At 42.5% G+C, this 24,166-nt stretch overlaps 2 protein-coding genes across 2 annotated transcripts in view; both read right to left on the reverse strand.

The window, feature by feature from the left end:
- The window catches only part of LOC121951237 (PH domain leucine-rich repeat-containing protein phosphatase 1-like), a 57,598-nt gene extending 51,726 nt beyond the window's left edge, over positions 1 to 5,872 (reverse strand). The window contains exon 1 of the mRNA XM_042497497.1: positions 3,954 to 5,872. Coding sequence (XP_042353431.1) covers positions 3,954 to 5,547 — 1,594 coding nt within the window. The 5' untranslated portion in view covers positions 5,548 to 5,872. The remainder of the gene's footprint in view (positions 1 to 3,953) is intronic.
- A 3,038-nt stretch (positions 5,873 to 8,910) lies between these two features.
- Positions 8,911 to 24,166, reverse strand: part of LOC121951238 (phosphatase and actin regulator 1-like) — a 41,871-nt gene continuing 26,615 nt past the window's right edge. The window contains 7 exon segments of the mRNA XM_042497498.1: positions 8,911 to 11,213; positions 11,382 to 11,458; positions 13,661 to 13,801; positions 15,743 to 15,804; positions 17,988 to 18,043; positions 21,557 to 21,713; positions 22,800 to 22,993. Of these exon segments, the coding sequence (XP_042353432.1) occupies positions 11,198 to 11,213; positions 11,382 to 11,458; positions 13,661 to 13,801; positions 15,743 to 15,804; positions 17,988 to 18,043; positions 21,557 to 21,713; positions 22,800 to 22,993 (703 nt within the window). The 3' untranslated portion in view covers positions 8,911 to 11,197.

Raw genomic sequence — 24,166 nt, forward strand, 5'->3', positions numbered from 1 at the left:
ATGTTATTTAGAGAAACAGAGAAATAATTCCCGTTACTAACTTCTGACAAATTGTTACCATAAATGTGCAAAGCTGTAAAAACTTGTATGCAGGTACACTTGACACTTTTGTTTTGTTAAAGCAGAGACATTATGTGCAGCATTACATTAGATATTGCTGCTTTTTATTAGTTCTGCATGAACAATTCATCCCGCCAAGTTCACCTTGTGAGCAGATACTGAAAACAACAAGGAAGTTACCTGAAAATAGGGTGCAGCATGTTGAAACTGTTATCAACCCTGACTGTGTCACACAGAGGCTTGAGCTATAAACCTGAGTGGAGCTGAAAAGGAGTAAGTACCTTGACAGTTTCCAAGCCAGTAAATGCCAGTGGTCATTAGCATTCGCTCATTTAGATCGACATGGAACTGCTTTTAAAAAGCATACATTTCATCTTCAATAGGGTAAGTAGAAAGCTCCCAAAAAGCAGCGCTGACGTGCTTGGATGTGAGTGTTTGCAGAGCTGAGTAGGCTAATGAATCTAAATTATTTAGTGTGCTACTTTAGTTTGGTTAAGAACGGTGGGTCCTCTGCCTCTAGGGAACCCCTGTGCCACTGTGTGTTAGGGTTCAGTATGCCATTTCGTCTTCTTGCACAGAGACACACTCACTTCTGCTACCTCCGGGTGAGGGAACAGAGCCATCCAAGCAGGGGGCAGCTTCATTACTTGAGGGCTGAGGATCTCCTGTCCGCAGAGCAGATGCCCCATTACTGAGCGACACTAACCTGTGCCCCAGACACTTTTACCTGAATGGGCAATTAAATCAAGGCTCTGACTCAAGCGTACCAAAGTCAGTTAAACCCAACTCTCTGAAGGAAGACCTTTATTTAGAGCTATGGAATTTGGGGGCCTCTCAGAAACACAATGTGAATGTATTGATTATGAGTCTGTGTGTTACTCGTTCCCCTTGTACTAAAACTCTAATAAAGCTGGCTAGGCATTACAAGAGGCTCCTGTGTGGGCAGCTCTGAAAGGATCACTCGTCAGGCTGCCAAAGAAGACAGCGGCCCTTTGATCTAAGCGGCCTTCTGTACATGTGTGTGTGTGTGTGTGTGTGTGTGTGTGTGTTTGTGTGTGAGTTCTCTCATCTGGCCACTGCAGAGTCTATGCCAGTGATACTCAACTTTAGGCCTGCGGGCCAAATCAGGCCCCCAATAGGGTGTTGGGGGACCCCCCAACCATTTTTTTTTTTATTAAAAATGACAATAAGATGATTCACACTGGGAACTGTTTTTGTACTTTTAGTATACCCAGGATGCCAGAGTGCATAAACAAGTATTGAAATAGAACTTATATATAAAAAAGTGTCAGTGGAGGATCCCTGACAGGTCCTAGCTAAGCCCCTATGTCCTAAAATCATAAAAATGTGCTACAACCCTAGAAAATCTGAGAAATGTCCCCAAATCTGAGAAATGCCCCTAAATCCTAGAAACATCCTAAAACCCTATAAATATGCTAAAATCCTAGAAATGTACTAAATCATAGAAACGTCCTAAAATCCTAGAAACATCTTAAAACTCTAGAAATCATTGAAATGTCCTAAAATCCTACAAACATCCTTAAGTCCTAGAAATGTCTTAAAATCTTAGAAACGTGTATGGGACTGCTGCAACTGGCCCCTGGCCTCCTGTGATTTTGAAAAAAAAGGCCCCAAAGCAAAGCAAGTTCAGTATCCCTGGTCTATGCACTCAAACGATGACCTGAACCCTTCAAAGTCAAACTGGCCTCTGCAGTGTCCAAAGGATCAGGCGAAATGCACCGTGGCAACTCTCTGACTTCACAGTCTCTCCCCATCTTTCTCCTGCTCCCCCAATCATGCTGAGTGCTGAGTACCTCTTCTGTCAATCTTATTAAAGATACAGCACCGGCTGCTCGTCGTGTTTCTAATATCTAGGTTATATATAGCATTCAAACTGCGCACTGCTCTCACTGAGCGATTGAACCATAAAACAGAGTTGAGATACTGGACTTCCTGTATCAAAGGCCGCTTTGCATGCACAGCCATGCAGACAAAAAGGCTCTTAGTGTGACTGAGGTCTACAGTTGTGGCAGCTGCGCCTGAGAATCAGCCAGCAAGTCAGCTGAGACCGTCCCTGTCTCCACTATCTAGGCAGGACAACCATTCAAAGTCAGCGCAACATGTGTCGGTGCGGTATCCCCTCGTACACCCCGGCCCCCTCTCCCCACTTCCTCCTCGGCAGACGTGCCTGACATTCTAGACGAGCCAGCGTACATTCCTCTCATAATTCCATCGTGTAAGGAAAGGGCGGAAGAGCAGGCCCGACGTGTCACAAGGGCACCGCCGCTGCCTTCTCCTTACAGTGCATGCATCTGTGTGTGTGCATGAAAGTGCTCTCTTGTCTCCTTCTCTGTGTGACTGAATGAGAATTAGGCCTTTTGTGCAGACTGCGGCCTTGGTGGTGAGTAGTGTTATTGGCTGTGGGGGGTGTGGAGAGAGAGCTCAGGTGACCACAGTTAAGCTGTCTCACATGGGATATGGAGGCGTGGCCCTCACAGGGGCATCAGGCCCACTTTTGCCCGCCTTTAGCGGCTGCTGCTACCGCTCAGCTCAGCTGACTGCACACTTTCCCTGAATGCACATCCATCCACATGAGCCCCAGCGTGCATGCTCCTACAGCCTGCCATATGATGCTATCTAAATGAAATCATTCTACCTCAAGCAAGCCAGCGTTCAAGAGCACAAAAGGTCATAGAGCGCATGTGACCGCGAGCAGGAGCACATGTGGCCATTTTCGGCTCATATTGAGTGACCTCTGGTTCAACAGCCTCTTGGGACAGGAAGCTACAGAGTGTTAGTGCCTCTCTTTTCCATACTTCAGACCCAACAAACAATTTCTCCTCAACTGTCCTCTCCAGACACTTAGTTTCACCCCGCCTCACCACCACACATTTCACTTCCCCCAGCGGTGACAGCAATAGCAGCAGTGGTGGAGGCAGTGGCGTGTTAAAGAAAAGGGCTTCCTGAGCTTTGGAGGAGCACGTTAACCCAGCTTGGCAGGCAGTTAGTTAGTGTGACAGTAGCCGCGCTGGATGCCAGTAGGACAGGCACTGTGCAGCATCTCAATGACTAGAATTCACTGGGTACACAGAGAGGGTTTATGGTTCTCCCAGCCATACCGCTCCCACCCCTACTCTCCATCCAACCACAAAGGCATTCAGCCTTTTCATTAGGATGATAATGGGGCAAAAGCCGGAAAGGGCCCCATGTCTGAGCACCATAAGTTGTGGTGATGGCTTTGTGACGATGTCATGCGTGTCCATGGGAGCACAGTGTGCCGCTGCAGTCCGACAAAGACAGTCCAGGGCAGAAGAAAAGAAAAAAAAACAGACCTGAAAATTTAAAGGAAGTCCCTGAGGCAAGGTCGAACCGGCAAACCGGCAGCCTTTGGACCATGACCTCTCTCTGACCCATTCATGCCACCTGAGCATGGCAAATCATCATTAAGAAGCACTTTTAGGCTAACAGACTTTTAATAATAACCCTCTAAATTGCTGCGGCAGTTATCAGCAAAGGTCTCGTGCTGCACTCACCTTGCCTGAAAGCATTTCACAATATCAGGGACATGTGGGCCTGTTCTTTTCAGTCCTGCAAGAATTTATAAAGGCTCATGCTCGTGCCACTGATTGTGCGCACCCACCGCTTGGTCAGTGTTCAAATGAAGAAACGTGCTCTATCCTCCTGTGAAAATTAGTCCGTCTCAGCAAAAAATAAACCACTGCTTTGCTTTAATGTCACAACCTGCATAAATGCACCTGCCTCATTTTGGGATACAGGTTGTCAACCTGTAAACATTACAACACCAAGCAGTCCAAGCTAGTGCAACAGCAAAGGCCTCAACAAGTCCCACGATCATCATGAGAGATTGTACCTGAATGCATCATTTCACTTACCTGCATAGAACCGTAACAAGGAGCCAATTTCCGTGTTCAGCCCTTCCTCTTGAACTCTCCACGGGTCCTTAAATCCAAGCTTAAAGAGAAAGTCATTCTGGATCTGCAGAGGTCTCTCATCTGGACTAAGCCTCCTGACAGCCTCGCCATGTAGCTGAACATACAGCGTGGGGCTGGAATCACAGGAATCTCCATTGTGGTCTGATGTCGGGCCTGATTTTGCAGCACTTTGGCCACAGTCTGGATCTTGGATATCAGGTGTATTACCTGTAGAACAGGCTCTTGACAATGAGCCGGCACTACTGCTGGGTGGCAGGCTGCCCAGACTGTGAGGGTTGAGTCTGCTATCTTGTCCCATATTGTTGGTCATGTCGTTTAAATGTCCTATGTTACACTGTTTGTAGTTGGCAGTGACGGTGCCGATGCCGTTGGTGTGATGTTGCGAGATGGGGTCCATGCTTTCGGTCGACGCGGGACAGTCCAGGTCCAGTTCGTCCGAGGAGCTACCGTACAGGTCGTGGCCCTCTGTGGCACTGTCAAAGGAGGGGCTGAGGATGGATGCCTCTGTGCCCAGGACCATGTCATCACTGAGGGAGTCCCTGTGCTCACTGAGCCGGGCCCCGGAGCTCAGGTCATCGAATGCACTGCTCTCTACATCTGATCCAGAATTTAATCCATAGCTGTCCAATCCGTTCCTGTGCTCCGAGTCGTCATCATTGGGGGTATCCATGTTGGAGTTTAAATCTGACAGTGAACAAGCTATGTTGTCTTGTGACTCTGATTCTGGGGTGAAAAGTTTTCCATCAACGTCCTGTTGCTTTTGCCTCTCATCTGCATTCTCCATGAGCAGCAGCCTCAACCTGTCACTGGGATGGCCCCTCAATTCTGTGGACTCCAGAGGAGTCAGGTGGCTGCATTTTGAGTCTTCATTCACCTTGCACGAGTTATCATTATACTCATACTTCACATTGCAGTTGCCATTTTGGTCAGTCTTGGGGTTATCTTTGCAAAAAATGCGCATAACAGAGCTCGACTTACTGCAGAGTTTGCTCAGACGGAGCGCCACCTCGCCGGCTGTGGTGTCCATAGTGCAAAGGACCGGCCTGGGATATGAGGGCGTCAGTCTGTCGTGGACATGTATGGAGCCCCGGTGGAGATCTGCTCTCACCCACTCGCGATCTGCGGGCTGCAGCTGCATGCTCTGTCGGTGCTTCAGCAGAGCTTTCCTGTCCAGGCTCCGAGTGTGCAGAGACGCAGAGGACAGGGCCGAGTTCATCTTGGCGGTGGTGACAGCTGAGGTGGCGGTGGCTGCAGCTGCGGCGGAGAGGTTCCTCTTCAAGCGCCGCCGTCTCAACAGGAGGGAGTTGCTGGATGAGCCCCGGCCATTAGACGCAGGCACAGCTCGGTTTGACGCACTGGATGCAGCTGAAGAGGCGGAATGAGAATTTGCCTCTAAGCGGGAGGGTGCCAAATGTCCACCGCCATCATCCGCTGGAGTCCCCCGGGCGACAGACAGTCCACTGGGCTTCTTCATTAACTTGGTCGCGCCTCCATCCGACGCGCCGTCCTCAGCGACAGCCTGCACACTTTCCATCTCTGCCAATGAAAAGTCCCCCACTCTGAAGAAATAACGGTGCGCACTTGGTTACACCTACTACATTTAAAAGCCTGAATGCGTGCCCACCGTGGTAAATGTCCGCCGACTGGGCGGTGTTGCTGACTTACTCCACTAGTAGTCATTCACTTCTTGCCTTCCTTTCGCTGTCGGAGTCTCCTCCGCTGCTCCGGAAAAAAAAAAACATTTTACCGATTAAATGCGCTGGGAAGAGGCTGGGCGCGCGGGGACAGAGCAGGGCGGAGACGTGACTGTGCGTCCCATTTGGACCAAAATACAGTGCTCGAATATGAAATGAACGTCGGCCGACCTCCTACGCAAATACTGACTGATATATATTCATGAGGAGGACACAAGATGGGGTCGCTAACAACAACGCAGTGGATTGTAGGGAGTGGAGTGCGCCGGAGAGCGCCTCGCCCTTGCTGCTGCAGGGAAGAAATGATGTCATGACTACATTTCCCATGAAGCTTCTCTACGCTTTTAGTCAAGTGAGGCGGTGAACAGACGAGAGGCGTAAACATAGCTCCTATAAAAATGTGTGCAGCTACAGAAAAGCGTCCTTTTAGCTGCTGTGGTGTCACATCCTTTATCCTCTTGCATGCAAACAGTGTACAGAAAAATGTAATTCAGTGTAGTTAAGTTAGAGAAAACACACGGCCAAATCAGCTGTCAACTGTTGCACAGGCTATGAAACTTCTAACTGTCATTTTATTTGGGTTTTGTCAGAAGTTGCGCACAATGTGGTTATTCCCCTTTAATAAAATTCCTGTGCATGTCAATATGAAGCTTTGCTGTAGGTCTGTTTATTTTGGACTAGTGGTGACGAGGCAAATAACTTCAGCACCATCTCATCAGGACGCCATTTCACAAGGCCATCCAGATCCCAACTCAGTCTACAGGCTCCTTTTCTATTGTGTTTCTCGCCATCTAGTGGAGCAAACCACAAAGCTTGACCGAGAGTCTTTTTTGCCTGCTGAGGACCCAGCGACCCTGAGCATGAGGATCCAGAGGTGGTTTCAGTGTTTTATGTCCCCCTGTTCTAATTCTGTTTGTAACCAAAGGGGTTATACCATTTTTAGACGTTCAAATCCAAATATAAGTCCAGTCAGGGGCGTTTCTAGGATTTTAGGACACTGGGGGCTTAACCTGGATCTCAAACTTACCGGGGTAGAATCTCCTACCCCAGTAAGTTTTTTTTTCTGAACAAGCTCCCCAGTTAGCTGGGAACAATCCCATAAGAACGTTATCTATAATTTGCAATAATGTTTTAAAGAAAACAGTTTAATCAACATGTTTTAATCAACATTTCCAGGATGTTTATCATTTCAAATGATGTCCCCTTTATATGTGTATATATATATATATATATATATATATATATATATATATATATATATATATATATATATATATATATATATATATATATATATATATATATATATATAATGCTATTTGCACTTTAATGTATAAATGTATGTATGTGTTTTTACTGTGTGAATGAGGTTGTCTGGGTGTTATGCATTTATAGGCATAGCAGTTTTTAATTTTGTTATATATTGTATAATAACAATAAAGGCTTTCTATTTCTATTCTAAGAGTATGTCACTGCTAACTAAATCCATGGAAACCCTCCCCTCTGGACTCACCACTGCACTCTTACATTCACACACCCTGACTTTCCAGAAATAAACAGATAATGCAGCCATTAAATTTTACTTTAAGATCCAAAACAACAACTCCAGTTGTACACTTACTGCTCTACCTCCAAGTCACAACACAAGACAAGAGCGTGTGACTAGATCAGTTTTGCATGCAATTATTCTCGTGCTGCCACAAATACTTGTGGTTAGAAATCTTGAACGAGATCCCATACTTTATAAGAGCAGTAACCTCTATTACTCATTTCAAACATACATATAAACACTATTTGATAGGAGAACACGCCACTTAAGAGCTCTACTCTGTAATGTCTGTGTAGCTGCCTGTGTTTTGTTGCTATCATGTCTCTGTCAGTTGTTTCTGTTTTATTTAGTGTGATAAGTTTTTTGTGCTGCTGAACCGGAACCTGCTTTTAACCAGTTTTTAACTGAATCAGGCCAGTTTTAACTGTAACACACCTAATGATGCTTTTATTTCTTTTCCTGTATAAAGAGTTCAAATAAAAATGATGTATTTACCTTTAAAAACTTTTTGATTTTCAGGATAAATTCAGAAAAGTTATGCTAAAAATATTAGTAGTCATTAGTGATTACAATTTAGTAGAAAAAGAAAGCTTTACTAAAACTGAAAAATTGTTAAATATATGTATTCATATTAACGGTGGTGGAATGTAACTACAATATTAAGGTACATGTATGAACAGAATGGCAGATCATTGGATCTGGGGCTTTTTATTTTTATTAGGCCTATTCTTATTTTTTAAACAGGCTATATATAGCTAATATATTTAGATCTAGGGTTTACGTATAAAACATCTGGGGATGAAGCCACTGTGCTTTGTTATTTTCAGATGCGTATAAGGTTTGTATGTATAGTCAAATTCCAGAACATTTGCACACTGGATTTTGTGAAAATACAACTTTTGCAGATATCCTACAGTAAGTCTTAACCTCTTAGACTTACAGACGTGTGTAAATCTTTTTCTCTGATACTGTGTATCAAAATAAATGCCCCTGCTCCTACTGCATTTTTATTATTACTACTTCCAATGTAAGGTGCTGTGAATGTTGGGATTCTTTATGATGGGATGATGCAAATCGAGCATCAACTTCTCTTTACATTAGAGCATGTCCAGAGGAGTCCGGTGTCACACTCAACTAGTTATGATTAACCTGGCAAGGTCTATTTCTTAGTGTTACATTTTTAGAGTCATGTATTTTTAATATCTGAATGGCTGAGCAGATTTTTTATATGTCATTGATTTGCAGTCAGTGTCAGATCTCCCTGGGCTGAAAATGGGACAATATGTGTGTCACAATACTGTTGCATTCATACAGAATTCTCTCAGTCTGAGCCTGGATGTGTTGCACCCGAACTGTTGAACCCCTGTCATTATCAAAATTCAAATTTGTCATGAATTACAATATAATACAAGAGTAATACAGACCTGAGTAAAATGGGGAATGATGTACTGCATCGACAAGGCAAGCATGATTGGAAATATAATTTTTTTAAAAAAGGAAGAAAGAAAATCTAATTTTTGGCAGTAGGCTTGGATGCAGCAGAGTGTAAAAGATGTACAAATACTGCACAAGTGACTCTATGGCAAAATTAACAAAGGCAGAACTAGGTTGAGTTTTTTTTTATCTAAAAAAAAGATAATTTAAACAATGCAGATGCATTCAGAAATGGAATTTAATTGGCATGATGTATCCTTTACATGGTATTCTGTATTTCAAAAATGAAAAAAGGAACACTTTCAAATTCATTCAGTTGCTCCACCAACATGTAAAAGGAAACAGATTATTGCTGAATTCATGTTCCTTGATTCCAGCAAAATGGAAAAACCTCATGCTCAGCCCAGTGGCTCAGGTTTGTTTCTTAGAGCTGAAATGAGAACTGGAGCAGAATTTGTGTAAATTCATTACTATTTATGCTCTATTGTACTGAACCTATGGATGGGAAATTTCAAATAATGGCATGATGCTGGAATCGTTACAGAAGCTGGTTCTAACACAAAAAACACCCCATATTTCAAAGTTTCGGAGATTAGATGACCCAATGAAATTTTGATTTAAAAAAGGAGCATCGTGACGAGTACATACTGTGTCCTGATTTTGAGGAGAAACTGCTCCAAACTCTAACAAAAAATCCTTATATTTCACATAAAAAAACAAAGTGCATAACAATTTTCTGTGTTCCCGGTTCCCAGGTTTTATTGGGTCATCTATCCGTCACTGATGGAAACCTTGAAAATAAGGGAGAACGCATTTTCCTTTGCAGACAGATGCATTATAGTAGGCAGCCAACAGCCTTTCGCCTCTACCATGTCTCATCTGACAAACAAGAATTTCATATTGCAACTTTAAAAGTAATACAGTAAAAAATAATAAAAATATTCTGTGTACATAAAGCTCATGAGCATCGGAGTACTGGTGTAGGATCAGTGATCAGGTAACATTAAAGTGAAGAGACAAAAATGGTCACAGATCAGATATCCAACAATATTTTACACCCTTGGGCCCTGACCTTAAAACAGTGACCGTTGTAAAGCCAAACTCTTAACAGTGCAAGTAAAAATTTAAAAATCCTGACTCAGTGAATTCACAAATACCTGTACTTCAATTGCAGATTTGAAATTGTATCCGAATGTGTCGTAATCTATTAAAGAGGCAGATGTTTTTGGTGGCTCAGACAAGAAAAAAGCAGAAAAGGTCCTCCTGAATAAAGCCTTCCGAAAGTAAACGTATAAAAGAAAATTAAAACCCTGAAGTGAGGCGTAGTGTATAAGCACAGTAAAAAAAATGATAGGGAGTACACCTGTAGTTTAACCATTTCTCTACAAACAACAGATATTGCTTGGTCAAAAGCTTATAATAAGTAGAAAAGTAAAGTGTATCATACAATGCACATTATGAGCATAAAACACACTGCGGCAAACAGAACAAAAATGTAAGGGATAACGACATGGTGAGCATGTAAAAACATGTAAATTAATTATGATCCAAGTGCCTCTATCAAAAACAATTAAAAACTAACAAAAATCATATAAAACAGATAATTGTTGTGCACACTGGAACCAGATTTTATCTGCCAGCTGCAATTTTTACAGTAAATTTATAAGATTGTGAATGAAACTTGGTCAAGCATGATTCTTCTTTTAACTTTCCTTCTTCAGTATAAACAAAATGTACATTTGGAGAGAGTGCGGGCATCGCCCAAACTCTCAAATTCACAGTTAGCATTAGATGTCAACATTGTCGGTACAGTGAGAATTGCACATATGAGGGAAGAACAGAGGTCAGGACTACATCGCAATGACACCGAGGGGACTCTAGGGGGTGCTATAGCCTTGGAGAAGCAGAAGAAAAAAAATATTGCACATAATGTTGGACGCCTCCCTCCCCTTCCCGTGTGTCTTTCTGAGCCGTCGTCTCAGCAGGTGCAGTAAAGATGGATCTCCAGCTGAGCTCAGAACTATCAACCCTGCGTCCCTCGCACAGAGCTGTCCACAAGGGCTAGAGGAGTCCAGAGTGACAACATAATTAAGAAGAGGGATTAAAAACATGTCCACTGAGACAAGTTCACCGGTGTTATTGATGAACCGAGGTACGGTCGCCCTCGGTAGAAAGTGTCAATCGATTGCAAAACTCTCCCGCTGTCCGATTGCCGCAGAACTGAGCGCCTGCCTGAGAGCTCAGCAGAGAGGTTGAAGAGACGGTCGAGCAAATTCCATAGAGGGGCGATGTGGATCAACTGGAGTCATTCATGTGCTACTACAGTGGATGAGTAGTGGGTGTCTGCATCTTGGAGCGTAGTACCGACTCAGTTGTGTGGGTCTTGAAAAGGCATTTCAGAAGACATGGCCTTATTGTAGAAACGGGCACCATTTTACTGTCCAGCACTTAAGGTTCTCAGTGGAGGAGAGCGCCGGTCCGGCACTGCTCAAGACAGTGGTGGTCTACTATGGTCTGTGAAACCTAAAAGATGAACATGGGGGGGGGGGGAGTTTTGTTTCAAACATTTCATTACATTTCATCACCTCAGACAGAACTCACTGCTCTGTACTAACACCTTCAGCATGAGAATGACTCCAGCTGTATATGAAGCCATAATAAAGTGTGCATCCATAATCACATGCACGTTACCTGGTTAAATGGCGACTTGATTCGTGCACTTCCATCTCATTGCTCTTGAAATCGTTGAGTTCCTTCCGTATAGCTGCCTGCAAACGACAAACAAGAAGGGAAATTTGAGAGAAGCTGCAGAGGCTTAGTGCTGCAGCCTCTAAGCCGTGACTCTCCCTCCTTTTAGCATGCTTCATGCATCATTTACGCTTATCTTGAGGCCATGAATGATTCTGCTGAATTCTCTTCTCACATCACAAGAGCCCTCAATTTCCTCCTCTTGAGACATCCAAAAGCAAGAACAATAATATACAATCTGTTGCCGGTCTACTTGGGTAGTCAGCTTGTGTTTTTGAACTCTAATGAAGTGGTGATAGCAGGGATTTACACAGACTACGGCCAAGTCCACATGGATATGGGTATTTTTATGAACTCCTTTGTTCTCAAAAACATTCCTGTCCACACACAATGTTGTAATAAAAATTCAAACCAAATGAAAATGCAAAAACACAATTGAAGCACTGTCAAGAGCACGCCAAAAACACAGATGGCAATATAACGTTACAGCCCCCCAAAGAGGAAGAAGAGGAAGGTGTTGGCCAATCAGCAACCTGAAAAAAACCCCACTATTATCAGAAGGCTACCTGGAGCAGTGACCTCTATAGCACATTCTGTATTCTTCAATATAGTGGAAGACAAACTGTACTTTTATGTTTTAACATGGAAAAGTCCTGTTTACAAGGTTAGAGCCAACACCGTTTCCGTCATGTTGCCATTACAAGTCCGAACTTTTTGTCCCCCTGTGTATATGTCAATCCCAAAAAAATTCTGAAAAAAAGGTTTCTGAAAATCTTCACCCTGGATGAAGTTTTACTAAAGTTTGTTTTTAGTGTCCTAAAACACAGTGGACAGAAGGGCAAAATGCATAAAAAAACTGAGGTAACAAAATACCTGTGTATGTGTGGACTAGGCATTTTTTGTCTTGACCGACACAGGTTTACAGAATATCAAACAGAATAATATATAACTTTATTGTCCACCAGGGTGGAAATTTGTATTCTGCCCACCAGACACAGGAGACAACATTATACAAAGGAGACAAGCAGTTTATAAAACAAATTATTAACAGATTATTGTACGAAGTAACCGTTGAAGCTTTTTAACTTTAAAGTAAGTGTGACTTTATCAGCCACTTTGTTAAGAATAATGATGGCACTTGGGATGAAGGACCTCTTGAATACAGTTTTAGTAGCCGGAGGGACTCTATAGCATCTCTCAGAGCTCACAGTTTAAACTGTATTGGCTGTATTTTCAGAACGTCAAAGCTGTTCAGGCTGTCAGTCCTTTGATCAAAAGATCAAGTCAAATCCCAGGTTGCTTAGGACTTGAAGTATAAATTCAAGTGTTAATAACACCTTTACAAAAAACATCTGTTTCTGGGTTTGTTTCTGAGCACAAAGCTGTTTTTCATGCAGTTCTAAACTTTTTTGGGACAATCCCCGGTGAATTACGCCCTTGAGGTAGCACCACAGGAGTGGTGGAGGGCTGAGAGCCTTGCTGGGTGCAGGATGACTGCAAAGACATTCGCAAAGTGTGAATGAGTCAAAGTTCCAGGAGACAAAATGGTGTGCTGTGCTTTTTTTAATAAGCTCTAAAATGTTATGCGTGACAGCAAACCCAGCCGGGTGATGTCAATGTGTTGCCATTCAGCATGACTCAGGAAAACGTCTCCAGCCTTGTTTTAGCGACAGCAGAACAAACAATATTCAAATCTGTGCTCGATGGTTGAAAGAGGCAGAAAAAAATGTCAGCAGAGCAGAGCTGCGGCTGAGGGGTCCTGAGGCACTGCTTGTCCGATTACTCTCTTATGTAAGGGGAGTTGTTGCATAATCAAAACGCTGAATCCCCGTGATTTTCGCATGAGTGCTCCTCAGGTGTGACCTGCCTTGTTCAGAACTGCACAGCATCAAAGTAAAGGAATCAAAGCAAGGGAAGCAGCGACGCTGCTCCGCAGAAATCAAGTACTCATTAAAAGTCAGCGGCATGGGCCGCTGGGCAGCGAGCAGCAGGACCGCTTCAGGGTGTTTACTCACAGAGGAGACCCAAACAGCTGAGGTGGAACTTGCCGTAACAAGAGAAAAGGAACACATCTTACTAACATTACTCTCCTGCGTTACCGCTTGCGTCACATGAGGAACAGATGGTAGGGAGGAAGCATGATGGCATTTGAAGAAATCTGAAAGCCAGGAGGAAACCTGAGATAATTAAAAACCTAAATTTTAAGTGTAAGTGATACTGGCCTTGTCCGCTGCTGTGAGTCGGGTCCAGGGCTTATCTGCCCGCCTGTCGTAGTCCTGGGCATCTGACACCTCCACGTAGTCACTGAATCGGATGAGAATTTTGGCCTGTCTCAGCTCCTCCACAGTGGGCCTCTGGCTCAGCTGGAAAGAGAGCAGAAAAAAAAGAGAGTTGGAGAACAGAAAACTAGGTAGCATATTCCTAGTTGCTGTCACGGTTAGCAGCTTCTCAGAATTTACATATTTTCAATTTCTCATAGAAATGTTACAAAAAAAAGAGACTTGCACATCCAAAATTTCTTGTGCACATGAGAGGAGTTCGATGCCACACTGCTCCGACATTCAGGACTTTTACTGAATCAATGATTTTTCCTTAAATAATCTATGAAAAACAACATTTCAGTTGATAATTTTAGATATGTGTTTAATAAATGTAGATAAAAATCAACAACCTCAAGTCAAAATCAGCCAGGTTGCTATGTCAACTAATATTAGCTTATCACAGCCATTTGTAAAAGCTTTATAAGGGTCGATAAATAACAAGAAACTGCAGCACATTCACCCCAGAGGTAATTTAGAAACAGTGAACGAAATCACACTATGAGTCCATCAGACAAAAAACTGACAAGATTGTTTTTTAGCAGCATATTCTGTTTAGTAGATATCAAAATTCTGAGAAAGAAAAATCAGATGTAAGGGATCCTAACATAAATGTCATGTTCAAAAACAAATATCAGCCAATTTATTGTTATCAGATTTTAGAAATGCTCAAATAATTGTATAGGCCTTCACAATCCAGTATTGGTCAGGAAATACTCCACATTTAAGTCCAAAAATGCTTGGTTGGTAGCCTACACACACAATGCTCCATTAATGCATAGTATTATACAAAGAATGGGCTTTAGTGGTAAAAAGTCAGATTTGAATGTCTTTTTTTTTTTTATATATAGCAGGTATATGTACTTTATGAATACTGTGAAAGTATCAAAACACTCAACCTACATAGAAATGCACACAGTCTGTATTCAGAAACGGTGCCTTTAATTGAGCCATCAGGACTTCCATTAGGTTGGGATACTACAACTACACTGTAAAGACCAATGGCATTAAACATGAGGCCCGTGGGCCAGAACCGGCCCACCAATGGGTTATTCACATTCCGTGTAAATATCCCAGTTTCTTCAAGAGTACTCCAGATAGCATATTCAGGTTTCTTATAAACAGAATATGGGGGGCGTGCAGTAGCTCACTTGTAGAGCGGGCGCCCCACGTACAGAGGCTAAGTCCTCGCCGCAGCAGCCGCAGGTTCAACTCTGGCCTCAGCCCTTTTGCTGAATGTCCCCCCCTCTCTCTCCGCCCTTTCACACATAATTATTATCAATATTTTTGTGCTTTCACTTTTAGTCTGTCCTATCAATTAAAGGGCACAAGCCCCCCCAAAAAATTGTAAAATAAATAAGCTGAATATGGGGGGTGTCCAGTAGCTCACTTGGTAGAGTGGGCGCCCCATGTACAGAGGCTGAGGCCGGAGTGGAACCTGTGCCCGCTGTGGCGAGGACGTAGCACATAAATATGTTTCACATTTAAAGCATGCAAACATGTTCTAGTAGAAACCCAAAATATGAGCATGAACCTGAAAATAAGCATAATATAGGGCCTTAAAAACACATTCAGTATTTTGTTTATTACAGCAGCGGTTTCTTCGATGTATACAATAAGGCACGTGATGCAACATAAATCCACCAACAGCTGTGAGATTTTTGTTTTGAGCAGCATGTCAGCGGGTGATCAGAAAGTGTTATTATCTAATTGAAAGTGATGGGAACATGCTCAACACCTCCCTGTGGGGTCAGAGGATTTGGCAGCCAACGTGCTGAAGGGCCAAGGACAACAAGGACATCAGCCAGCGTCTCCTGGGGGAGGCCTGAGAACTACAATACTGCGCCTGTTATGGACTTGAGTCTTACATCTCGCTACAGATGAGTCACTGTCACAGTGTCTGTTTATCCTGGCCAACAACTTACCCCCTCTGAATGCTTTGAGATCAAGTGTGGGTTTGCACCTTTGGAGCTATTTTGGACTCACCTTTCTTGTTAGCCTTCGTTTGATCTCCCTCTTCTCCTCCATTTCCTCCTGCTCATTGCGAGCTGCAGAGAATGAGAAGATGAAAGTTATACTGTGAGTGCAGACAGTGGACTGTTTACGAAATGTTTAGAAATTACTGAAAAGGGGAACAAGCACACCGGTTACATAATGTTACTTAGTAGACTCACACTTAACTGAATAAGTTTCTTAAATCCCAGAATAGTTTCCATCATTGGCTGTTTAATGCTATTAGGAATGGGTACCAGGGGAGAATGATTGCTTTGTTCTTTTCAAGTTGTCCCAGGGCTTTTTTTCTCCATGTTTCTTGATCAAGTGATTAACCTATTTAAGAATAAACACTTTGCTCTTTTACAAGGAAAAATTCAGATCACGTTATGTTCTTACATCTCGCTGAAATTCATCCATGTGTTGTGCTCATATTCAGAGTCAATTAGCGAGACAAAAACCTCCTGCGCAGAGGAGCAAGTTAAAAGGAGAGACAAGAGTAAACAAGGAGCATTCTGGGACACACCGCCTGTTTGCGAAAGCCTCAGCAGTCAAATTGCATTTGTGCTAAACACATACAGTATCTGTAGTACTCCTCACAGTTTTGGATTCGACTCTAAAAGAATGAACCCCCCTGTTTGTTTAACCTTGGCATTGTGTGCGTGTGAGTGATGCTGAGGACACAACTTGCCACTCATGAATTTTTAGACTTTGTATTTTTCTCCTGCACTCTGCCAATCATGCAGGAGCCTCTAGGAAAGCAGGAACTGCTGGTAAATCAGTCTTTGAAGTGAGAGACGCAGAGTCCCAGGCAACAGAACTGCGTCTCTCTGATACTGCATGTGTTTGAGAAAAGACACCAGCCTCTCTGGACATGCCTCCTTGGGGAACCCTGTTGCCTGCCTGCTGCACATGAAACAGCAGACCAAGGAGGAATAAAAGGAGAGATGTACGCCACAAGCTTTCACATAACTAGGCCTCTCAAATCAGCAGGCTGCACCGTATGAAGCCTGCATGCACCATCTGTGACAAATATGGACTCCAGTGTTTCTCACAGAAATAGAAATTATGTGTGGCGGGGGGTTATCTTGTCCTTTTTTATTATTCTGTGTCCCCTCTCTAAATTAAGATGTTTTTGCGGGTCCATAAACGCAGCACAGTTGGACCTCGTCATGAGTTTTTTTGATGGATGAGAGCAGCAGCTGCTGTAGAGGCGAGTGAAAGCAAACTTTTAGACCCAGCGCAATGAATGCTTAAGCATCACTTTTTCTGTGCCTTTGGTTCTTCTGCTCCGTCTGTGCCCAGAGTACGCGCTGTGCGCCGAGAGAGTGATGAAATAAAAAAACGAACATCATATATATTCCATTAGCATTACTAATAAACAGTCCAGCTCAAAATATATACAAAATCAGTATGTGGGAGATAATTTCATCGTGGTGGGCCACCACAAATAACCAGTGGTAAAACAGAACTAAGTACATTTACTCCACCATTATATTAAGTACAAATTGGATGTATTTGTTCTTTACTTTGGTATTTTCTTTTCATGCCTTTTTATACTTTTATTCCAATAAAGTTCAGATTAAAATATTGTACTTCTTACTTTACTGCATTTATCTGAAAGCTTAAATTACTTCACAAATTAAGATTTTGCATAAAAAAACATTAGAAGAGTTTGTAAAATATGTTTGTTATAAGTGAAACTACCTAACAGTTAATACAAGTACAGCTGAAACAATTGGTTGATTAATCAATAAGCTGATTGACAGAGATTTAATAGGCAACTATTTTGATTAACATGTCTTCCTTTTTTGTTTTTATAATTTTAAGTTTTTTGGGTGTATTGTTTTCTTCCTTTCTTTCTTTCTTTCTTTCTTTCTTTCTTTCTTTCTATAATTTTTCTTCATTGGGTACTTCTACTTTTAAAGTACATGCTCCTGATTATACTAACTTACTTTAACTTAAGTCACATTTTAAAAGCAGGAATTTTACTTATAACAGAGTATTTTCACATTAAGGTATTTGTACATTTAAGTAAAACCTCTTAATACTTCTTCCACCATTGTAAATAAATAAATGTGTAGTAAAACTTGCATTCCGTTTAATGAAGCCAAACCCAATTAGGGAAGGAAATTTTGGCAATTTTGTCACTTTGACATTTGTGTTAAACTGTTGTTTGGGAAATGATTAGCAGCAATTAGCAGCTTGCAGATAATGTTACATATATTTAAACACTCACGTTTGAGGATGTTCCTCTGTTCCAGCTCCTCCGCTGTGGGTCTCTGACTCAAGCGCCTAGTTAGAAACAAACATCCATGATCAGCACAGAGGTCAGCAAGTCAACACTGAATCAATAAGAAGGAAAAAAAAAAGCTCAAGTCCCTGATGCAAATCGACCTACTTTACATGTAATATAGAGTAATTGTCAGCTAACATTGTGCAAACATTTTCCTGCTTCTTCCTCAGTGATATAAATAGTTAAGAGAAAGCTGCTCCATTTTGCCCAGTATTCACTTTTCCTGCTTTGACAGCAAGTTCCAGTAAGGTTACTCACATTTAGCCTCACAGCATGAGTGCTTTTACAACTGACAACCCTAAGCTTTAGAGTAAAATGCATTGCGTTAGTCTCGAACGGAATTAAATAAACATTAAGTCAACGTTTCCTTACTTCCAGTACAACTTATTTATGAGCATCAGAGTTCAATGTTGTTTTCTCAGAGTTGAAAGATTTGCATCTTTTTTAAGCTTCTGCCTTCCGACAGCTTGACAAGTGCATTTCCTAAAAAAAAAAATCAGTCAGCCATGATCACCAGTCCCTCTCTTCCAATATAAGGACTGCATGATAATACGCTGGTGCAATGCAGGGAAGAAGGCCAGTAAAAGCCAGAAATTCTTGAAGACTCAGCTCTCATCTGATGCTGAATAAGGCACTGTGACACAGTCACATGCCAAGTGAAAGGTTCCAACACTGATGACAGCTAAAACAAAACTACCACACACTTTTACACAGACAATGACGCATGGAGCACGGCAGTCAGTCACTGTTCCCAGTAAATTTTCTTTTCAGCAGCATCTGAAGAGATACATTTTGCACATATTATCTCCAATTTGTGAGTGTCTGAAATGACTAAGATACCCAAAGGCAATCTCTGAAAGGTCACTCTGAGTGCTTTCAACTGGGGACTCTTATTATAGCACCGTGTCACGACCCTGTGGGAGAAGACCTAACTGTAGGCACTGGATCAATGATTGTCTTCATCTCGTTCAGATCTGACAGCCATCTGGAACTGCTCGGCCCCGTAAGCTACTGTACGCAGGGTGAGGTCTGCGCTCAGACCGGCTTGTCTCATCTCATCTTGTGTCATCTCTTCACCCACTTGGAGGTTATCTTTCAGGAAAAATCAAAACACTGAATCTCAGACAAAAAGCTATCCGCCTCTCAGTCCGGTCTGAGCATTATATCAGCATCCCGCCAGGAAAAAGGCAGGTACTGTAAATAAACATGCACAGACTGGCCAACAAACATCCATATGGATGCTCCTTCCCAAATAATTTCTATCACAACCAGGTTTATTTTTAGGCAGCCTGTCGGCCTGTTCTGCGCAATATGGAGAGCAGAGACATGAGCTTAATGAGATTATATAAAGAGTTACACAAGGTTTTATCAAGTGGCTAATTTGAGGAACAAGGTCTTTAAACCTGCACTAATCAATATTTTTGTACTGTATACAACTGATCAATTGACTTTGTAATGTAAAGGGGGCACTCATAATAACAAATCTGCAAAGAATTATTGCCAAGCTCCCCACAGCTCTTTAAAGGAATAGTTCAACATTTTTGGAAATACCCTCTTTCTGCTGGTTTTCTGGAAACCCAATAATGAAGACAAGATACCAGGAAGTCAATATGTCAGAGAAAAAAAAAAATCACGCACATACTCCCCCTCTAAAACCACAACTTGTCATTTGTTCACTTCAAAAAAACAAAACAAAATTATAACATGTTAACATGTTTTCACTAGCTGTCTCCCCCTTAAGTCTTTATGCTCAGATGTGGACTCGAGTCACACTACTTGGACTTTTGTCAGACTCAAACCAAATTTGATGTCTTTAGACTTGACTAAAATGAAAAAAGACTTGCAACTTGACTTGGACTGTGTGTGCCAATCGGTGTGCTCGCAATTGGTCAGACGGGTGATTGGTGGGAACCTGACACTGTGGAGATCACGTCTGTGTAGACTCTGGCTCCAAATGACATCACCAGAGCAAGACGGCAGTGGCTGCATTCAGGATATTATGACTACATTTTTACATAGCGGGGGGAAAAAGAGCTACCTTGTCAATCTCTATATACAGTCTATAGCCTTAACTTGGGACTTTAGTGCAAAGACTTGAAACTTATTTGTGACTTGCAAAAACAATGACTTTGTCCTCCCTCTGCCTGTCAGACATGAGAGTGGTATCGATCTTCTCATGTAACTCAGAACTGCAAACAAGCCTATTTCCCAAACTGTCAAACTGTTCTTTAAGAGCCAAAGACACAGCAGTGTTGATCAGCTTCCTCAAGGGCAAAAGCCAAAACTCTTCCATTTAGTTTTCTCCCTTGAGATAAAAGGTCTCCGGGGTCTTTCCAGTGAATCAGGTCAGTAGAAGCAAGTTGAGGTCAACGTGTCCTAGAATAGCATTATCATAATCAATTGTGATTAGCCCTGCACAAGCAATAACATTACAGGACACAATGCTGTTGGTAAACAGCATGAAATAAAGAATTGTGCATCAAGATGACACTGTGCAAAGGACACTATGACCGAGCTTTTTGGGAACATGACAACTAAGCAGGCCTTCTGGGAACACGCGCTGTGTTCCAATCACAGTGGGGCACAGTGAGTTGTGTGCCAATGTCTCTTGATGACACTCCATCCCTCTCTTGCAACCACATTTCCCACATCTCATATTTTATTATACTATCTGGGCTTTCATTTATACCCAACCACTTGATGGCCTTATCCTCCCTGAACGCATCATTACATCCTCTCCATTCAGAGAGGCAAGTCATGTTCAAAGAGAAGAGTGAAATCAAATGAGGCGTGTGATCCATCGGGGAAAAACATTATGTTGTTTGATCTGTTCAATTACTAGAATTCACATTTATGATCTCGACATATGTATACAAATTCCTGTGATTTGTACGCACTGCACCAGTGCGGAGATGTGTGTGTAAACTGCTGGTATGAAGTGGCTTGCGTGGTGCTGCTGTGTGGAGGAGTCGGGCGGAGATAGTTTGGCACATGCATCACCGTGGTGATTCAGTCAGCGAGGGAGGAAGTCAGGCAGGAGGAAGAAAGAGGAGAGAGAGAGAGTGAGAGAGTGAGAGAGAGAAAGTGCGCTAGAGAGAAGACAAGAGAAGAGAAAAAGAGAGAAGGGGGGGGAGTGATGCATCGCTGAAATTAGGTCAGCTCCATTTTCAGAGCCTCATTTTAACGAGATAAAGCGTTTATCCTTATCGGATGTTGAGAAGGAAAAAATGAAAGGATATAAAAGTGTTTCAATAGAAAAAAAGGCTCACATTTGCAACAGCTTTGGACTGAGTCACAGCTCTATCTGCCAAGATATTTGGCCATCGTTAGCCTAAAGTAAGACATAATGCTCCATTTGGTTGAGAAGGGCCAGTGCTGTTTTGCAGCAACAAATGTTGAGTTGGCTGCTGCTACATGAACCAGGTTTACTGCGAATATTTGGCCCATAAATTGTGCATGTGTGTAAATGTATTCACGTTTTAAAAATGCATGTGTGTATGACATGTGCTCACCTTGTTAGTTTGGTGCCTATCTGCTGCCTAGACTCCAGTCTCTCCTCATCTGTCTGCATGGGCAGGATGTTTTTCTCCTCCAGCTCTCTTTTGGATGGACGGTTACTCAGCTTGATTGCCAGAGAGTCTTTCCTCAGCACCTTCTGAGCCAGGGTACCTAAACACACAGACCGTGGTCAAAAATGAGCAGAGCAGCAGGCATGAAGCGTAGATCTCTGGGAGGGAATTTACAGAAACGCTCTTTTTCTTCATTCATCTCTATCTCTTAGTTGTTTCAAACAGATTATAACAAAGATTTAAAATATATGCGAAAGTCTAACCATAAATAATAGGTGTAAAGCCTTGCCATCTGTGTTCTATTTTTTTTTACTGACATCATGCCTCTAGTCCATAAGTAGATGCAAGCTTCCCTCTGCGCAGCGATTTGTTTGGCAGGTGTGGTTCAGTAGAAAGAAAACAGTTCCTACTTGAAACTGCTCACAACAAGGTCTGTGGATTATCTTGAGTGACCGGGTCATGATTTCTGGATGTATTTTTTCTGTGTTTGAGCACCACAGGGTGCTATCTAATTCTATTACATTGGGGAGAAGGCAGGCAAACCTGGCAAGTCACACCAAAATAATCTACACAGATAAATAGCACTACAGGTGAGAGGAAAACTATCCATTTCTGTTTTTGGGATGAACTATACCCTTAAAGTCATGATGTGGCATATTGAATGTTTCCATCACACATGGTCGATCAAAACCTTTAAAAACTCCAACATGCTCCCAAGTGAAAACAAGGACAGCGTGTCAAAGACACAAACACAGTTCAGCGGTTTTGCCAAAAGGCTGTGAGTGAGAGTGTTTCCATGGGTGACCGCGGGATTCTGGATACAGTCCTGTGATCCTAATTTTGGCCCTGCTCTGAAGGTCAAACTACATCTGAGTTCCAGGAGCCTTCAGGTGAAGCTAGCAGCACTGTCGATCAGGATGAGTCAAGCAAATGTGTCATCGTGTCTGTAAACATGAGCTATCCTTAGCAACAAAATAAACAAAGACAGTTCTCCTGCCAAGGCATACTTTGCTGTTTTTTATCATTTCACCATTTTACGCTTTGCCTTTGACACAAATAGTTGAGAAAAGTCCTAAATAGACAGATGATAATTTTCTAATGTAATCAACTAACTCTGCCATTAACTTTCTCTTCATCGGTACAATTTAAACATTAAAGACTCCTCGGCGTAACCTCTGCCACTCACTTGTAAATATGTCGTCATCGTCATCGTCCTCTTCATCATCCACATCGTCGTCCTCGTCCTTATACATGCTGGGCAAATCTTCGTAGTCGGACTCGTTGGGCATGTTCTCCTTGTCATCCTCGTAGTCGATGATCACAGATGGCACTTCTCTCCTGTCCAGGGGAGCACACTGACCACCGCCGTGCAATGCAGAGCTACAGAAAAGAAAGGGAGATGTGTTTCAGGGCAATTAATGTAATGGGCCGTGCTTATGGCCATACCACTAAGCGGATGAGCCTGTCCACCCCCTCAACAGTGGAAACCACATATTTCAAGCTTAGCTCTATATCGTCTTTTTACAGTCAGCAAATATTGTTTATGACAAGAGGCATTACTGGAACAATCACCCTCACAAACATCCTCAATCCAGAAAAGGAAGTGATTTAAAACAATAAAGGAGGCACATGGTCTAATGATAGCTTAGTGGGCTTTTAATCCAAGTATGGAGGGAGAGGAGATGTATAACTGCAGCTGAATGAAACCGGAGTACAGAGAGCCTGGATACAGACACAATTCTGTGCAGTCCTACGCAATGCCATGCAATCCTCTGAACCACACAGAGGAAAACACTAACTGATTATACAACTTGGGTAATTCAAAACAAGGTGATGGAAATAACTTTCAGGAGCTGTCGTTTACATGCCAACTGCTAACCAGTCACATATCCGATAGATTGACTAATAACAGTCTAGTTGGAGCTTCTTATGATGAGCCACTGTTATGTAACCATTTTTGAGCTTTCAGACTAATTGTGAGCAATGTCGGGACCATTACTTTCTTATCCCTGCCCAAATGGCTTTGGTGAAAAAGAGATCCTAATGTACAAGGTTACATAACGTCCAATCCCTTCCCCTGTCCCTTTTCTCCAAACATGAAGGAAACACAGCTCTTGTAAAGAGCAGCTGGTCATGTTATGTCAGGCCAACTGCTGGAGGGACGCCTACTCCACGAGCCTCTGCCCACACATACACACATTCACTTCAAAATTAGGCCATGCTGCCCTGTGAGGCAGTGTGTGCTGATTTAGACCTGTACAGCAGCACTACATGGCAGGACGCGGCCTCAATAACACCAGGATATATTTGAGAGTTGCCACAAAAATAAAATGTAATAAGCAGGACGCTCTGTGCTAATTATAAAGCTTTTCCCCCCATATTTAATCTAATTAGCGCTGCTTTTGCAACAGCTTTTTCCAACAAATAATGAAAATGAATGATTTTTTAATAAAATGGAAACATGTTGTCACCAGCAACCCTCCAGACCAATCAGTATCAAGCCATAACTGCCTTTGGTGAAATGTTAAAATTCCAGAGGTGCTGGACTCGAGT

Source organism: Plectropomus leopardus, chromosome 12 (genome assembly GCF_008729295.1).
Source record: "Plectropomus leopardus isolate mb chromosome 12, YSFRI_Pleo_2.0, whole genome shotgun sequence".
NCBI lineage: Eukaryota > Metazoa > Chordata > Actinopteri > Perciformes > Serranidae > Plectropomus > Plectropomus leopardus.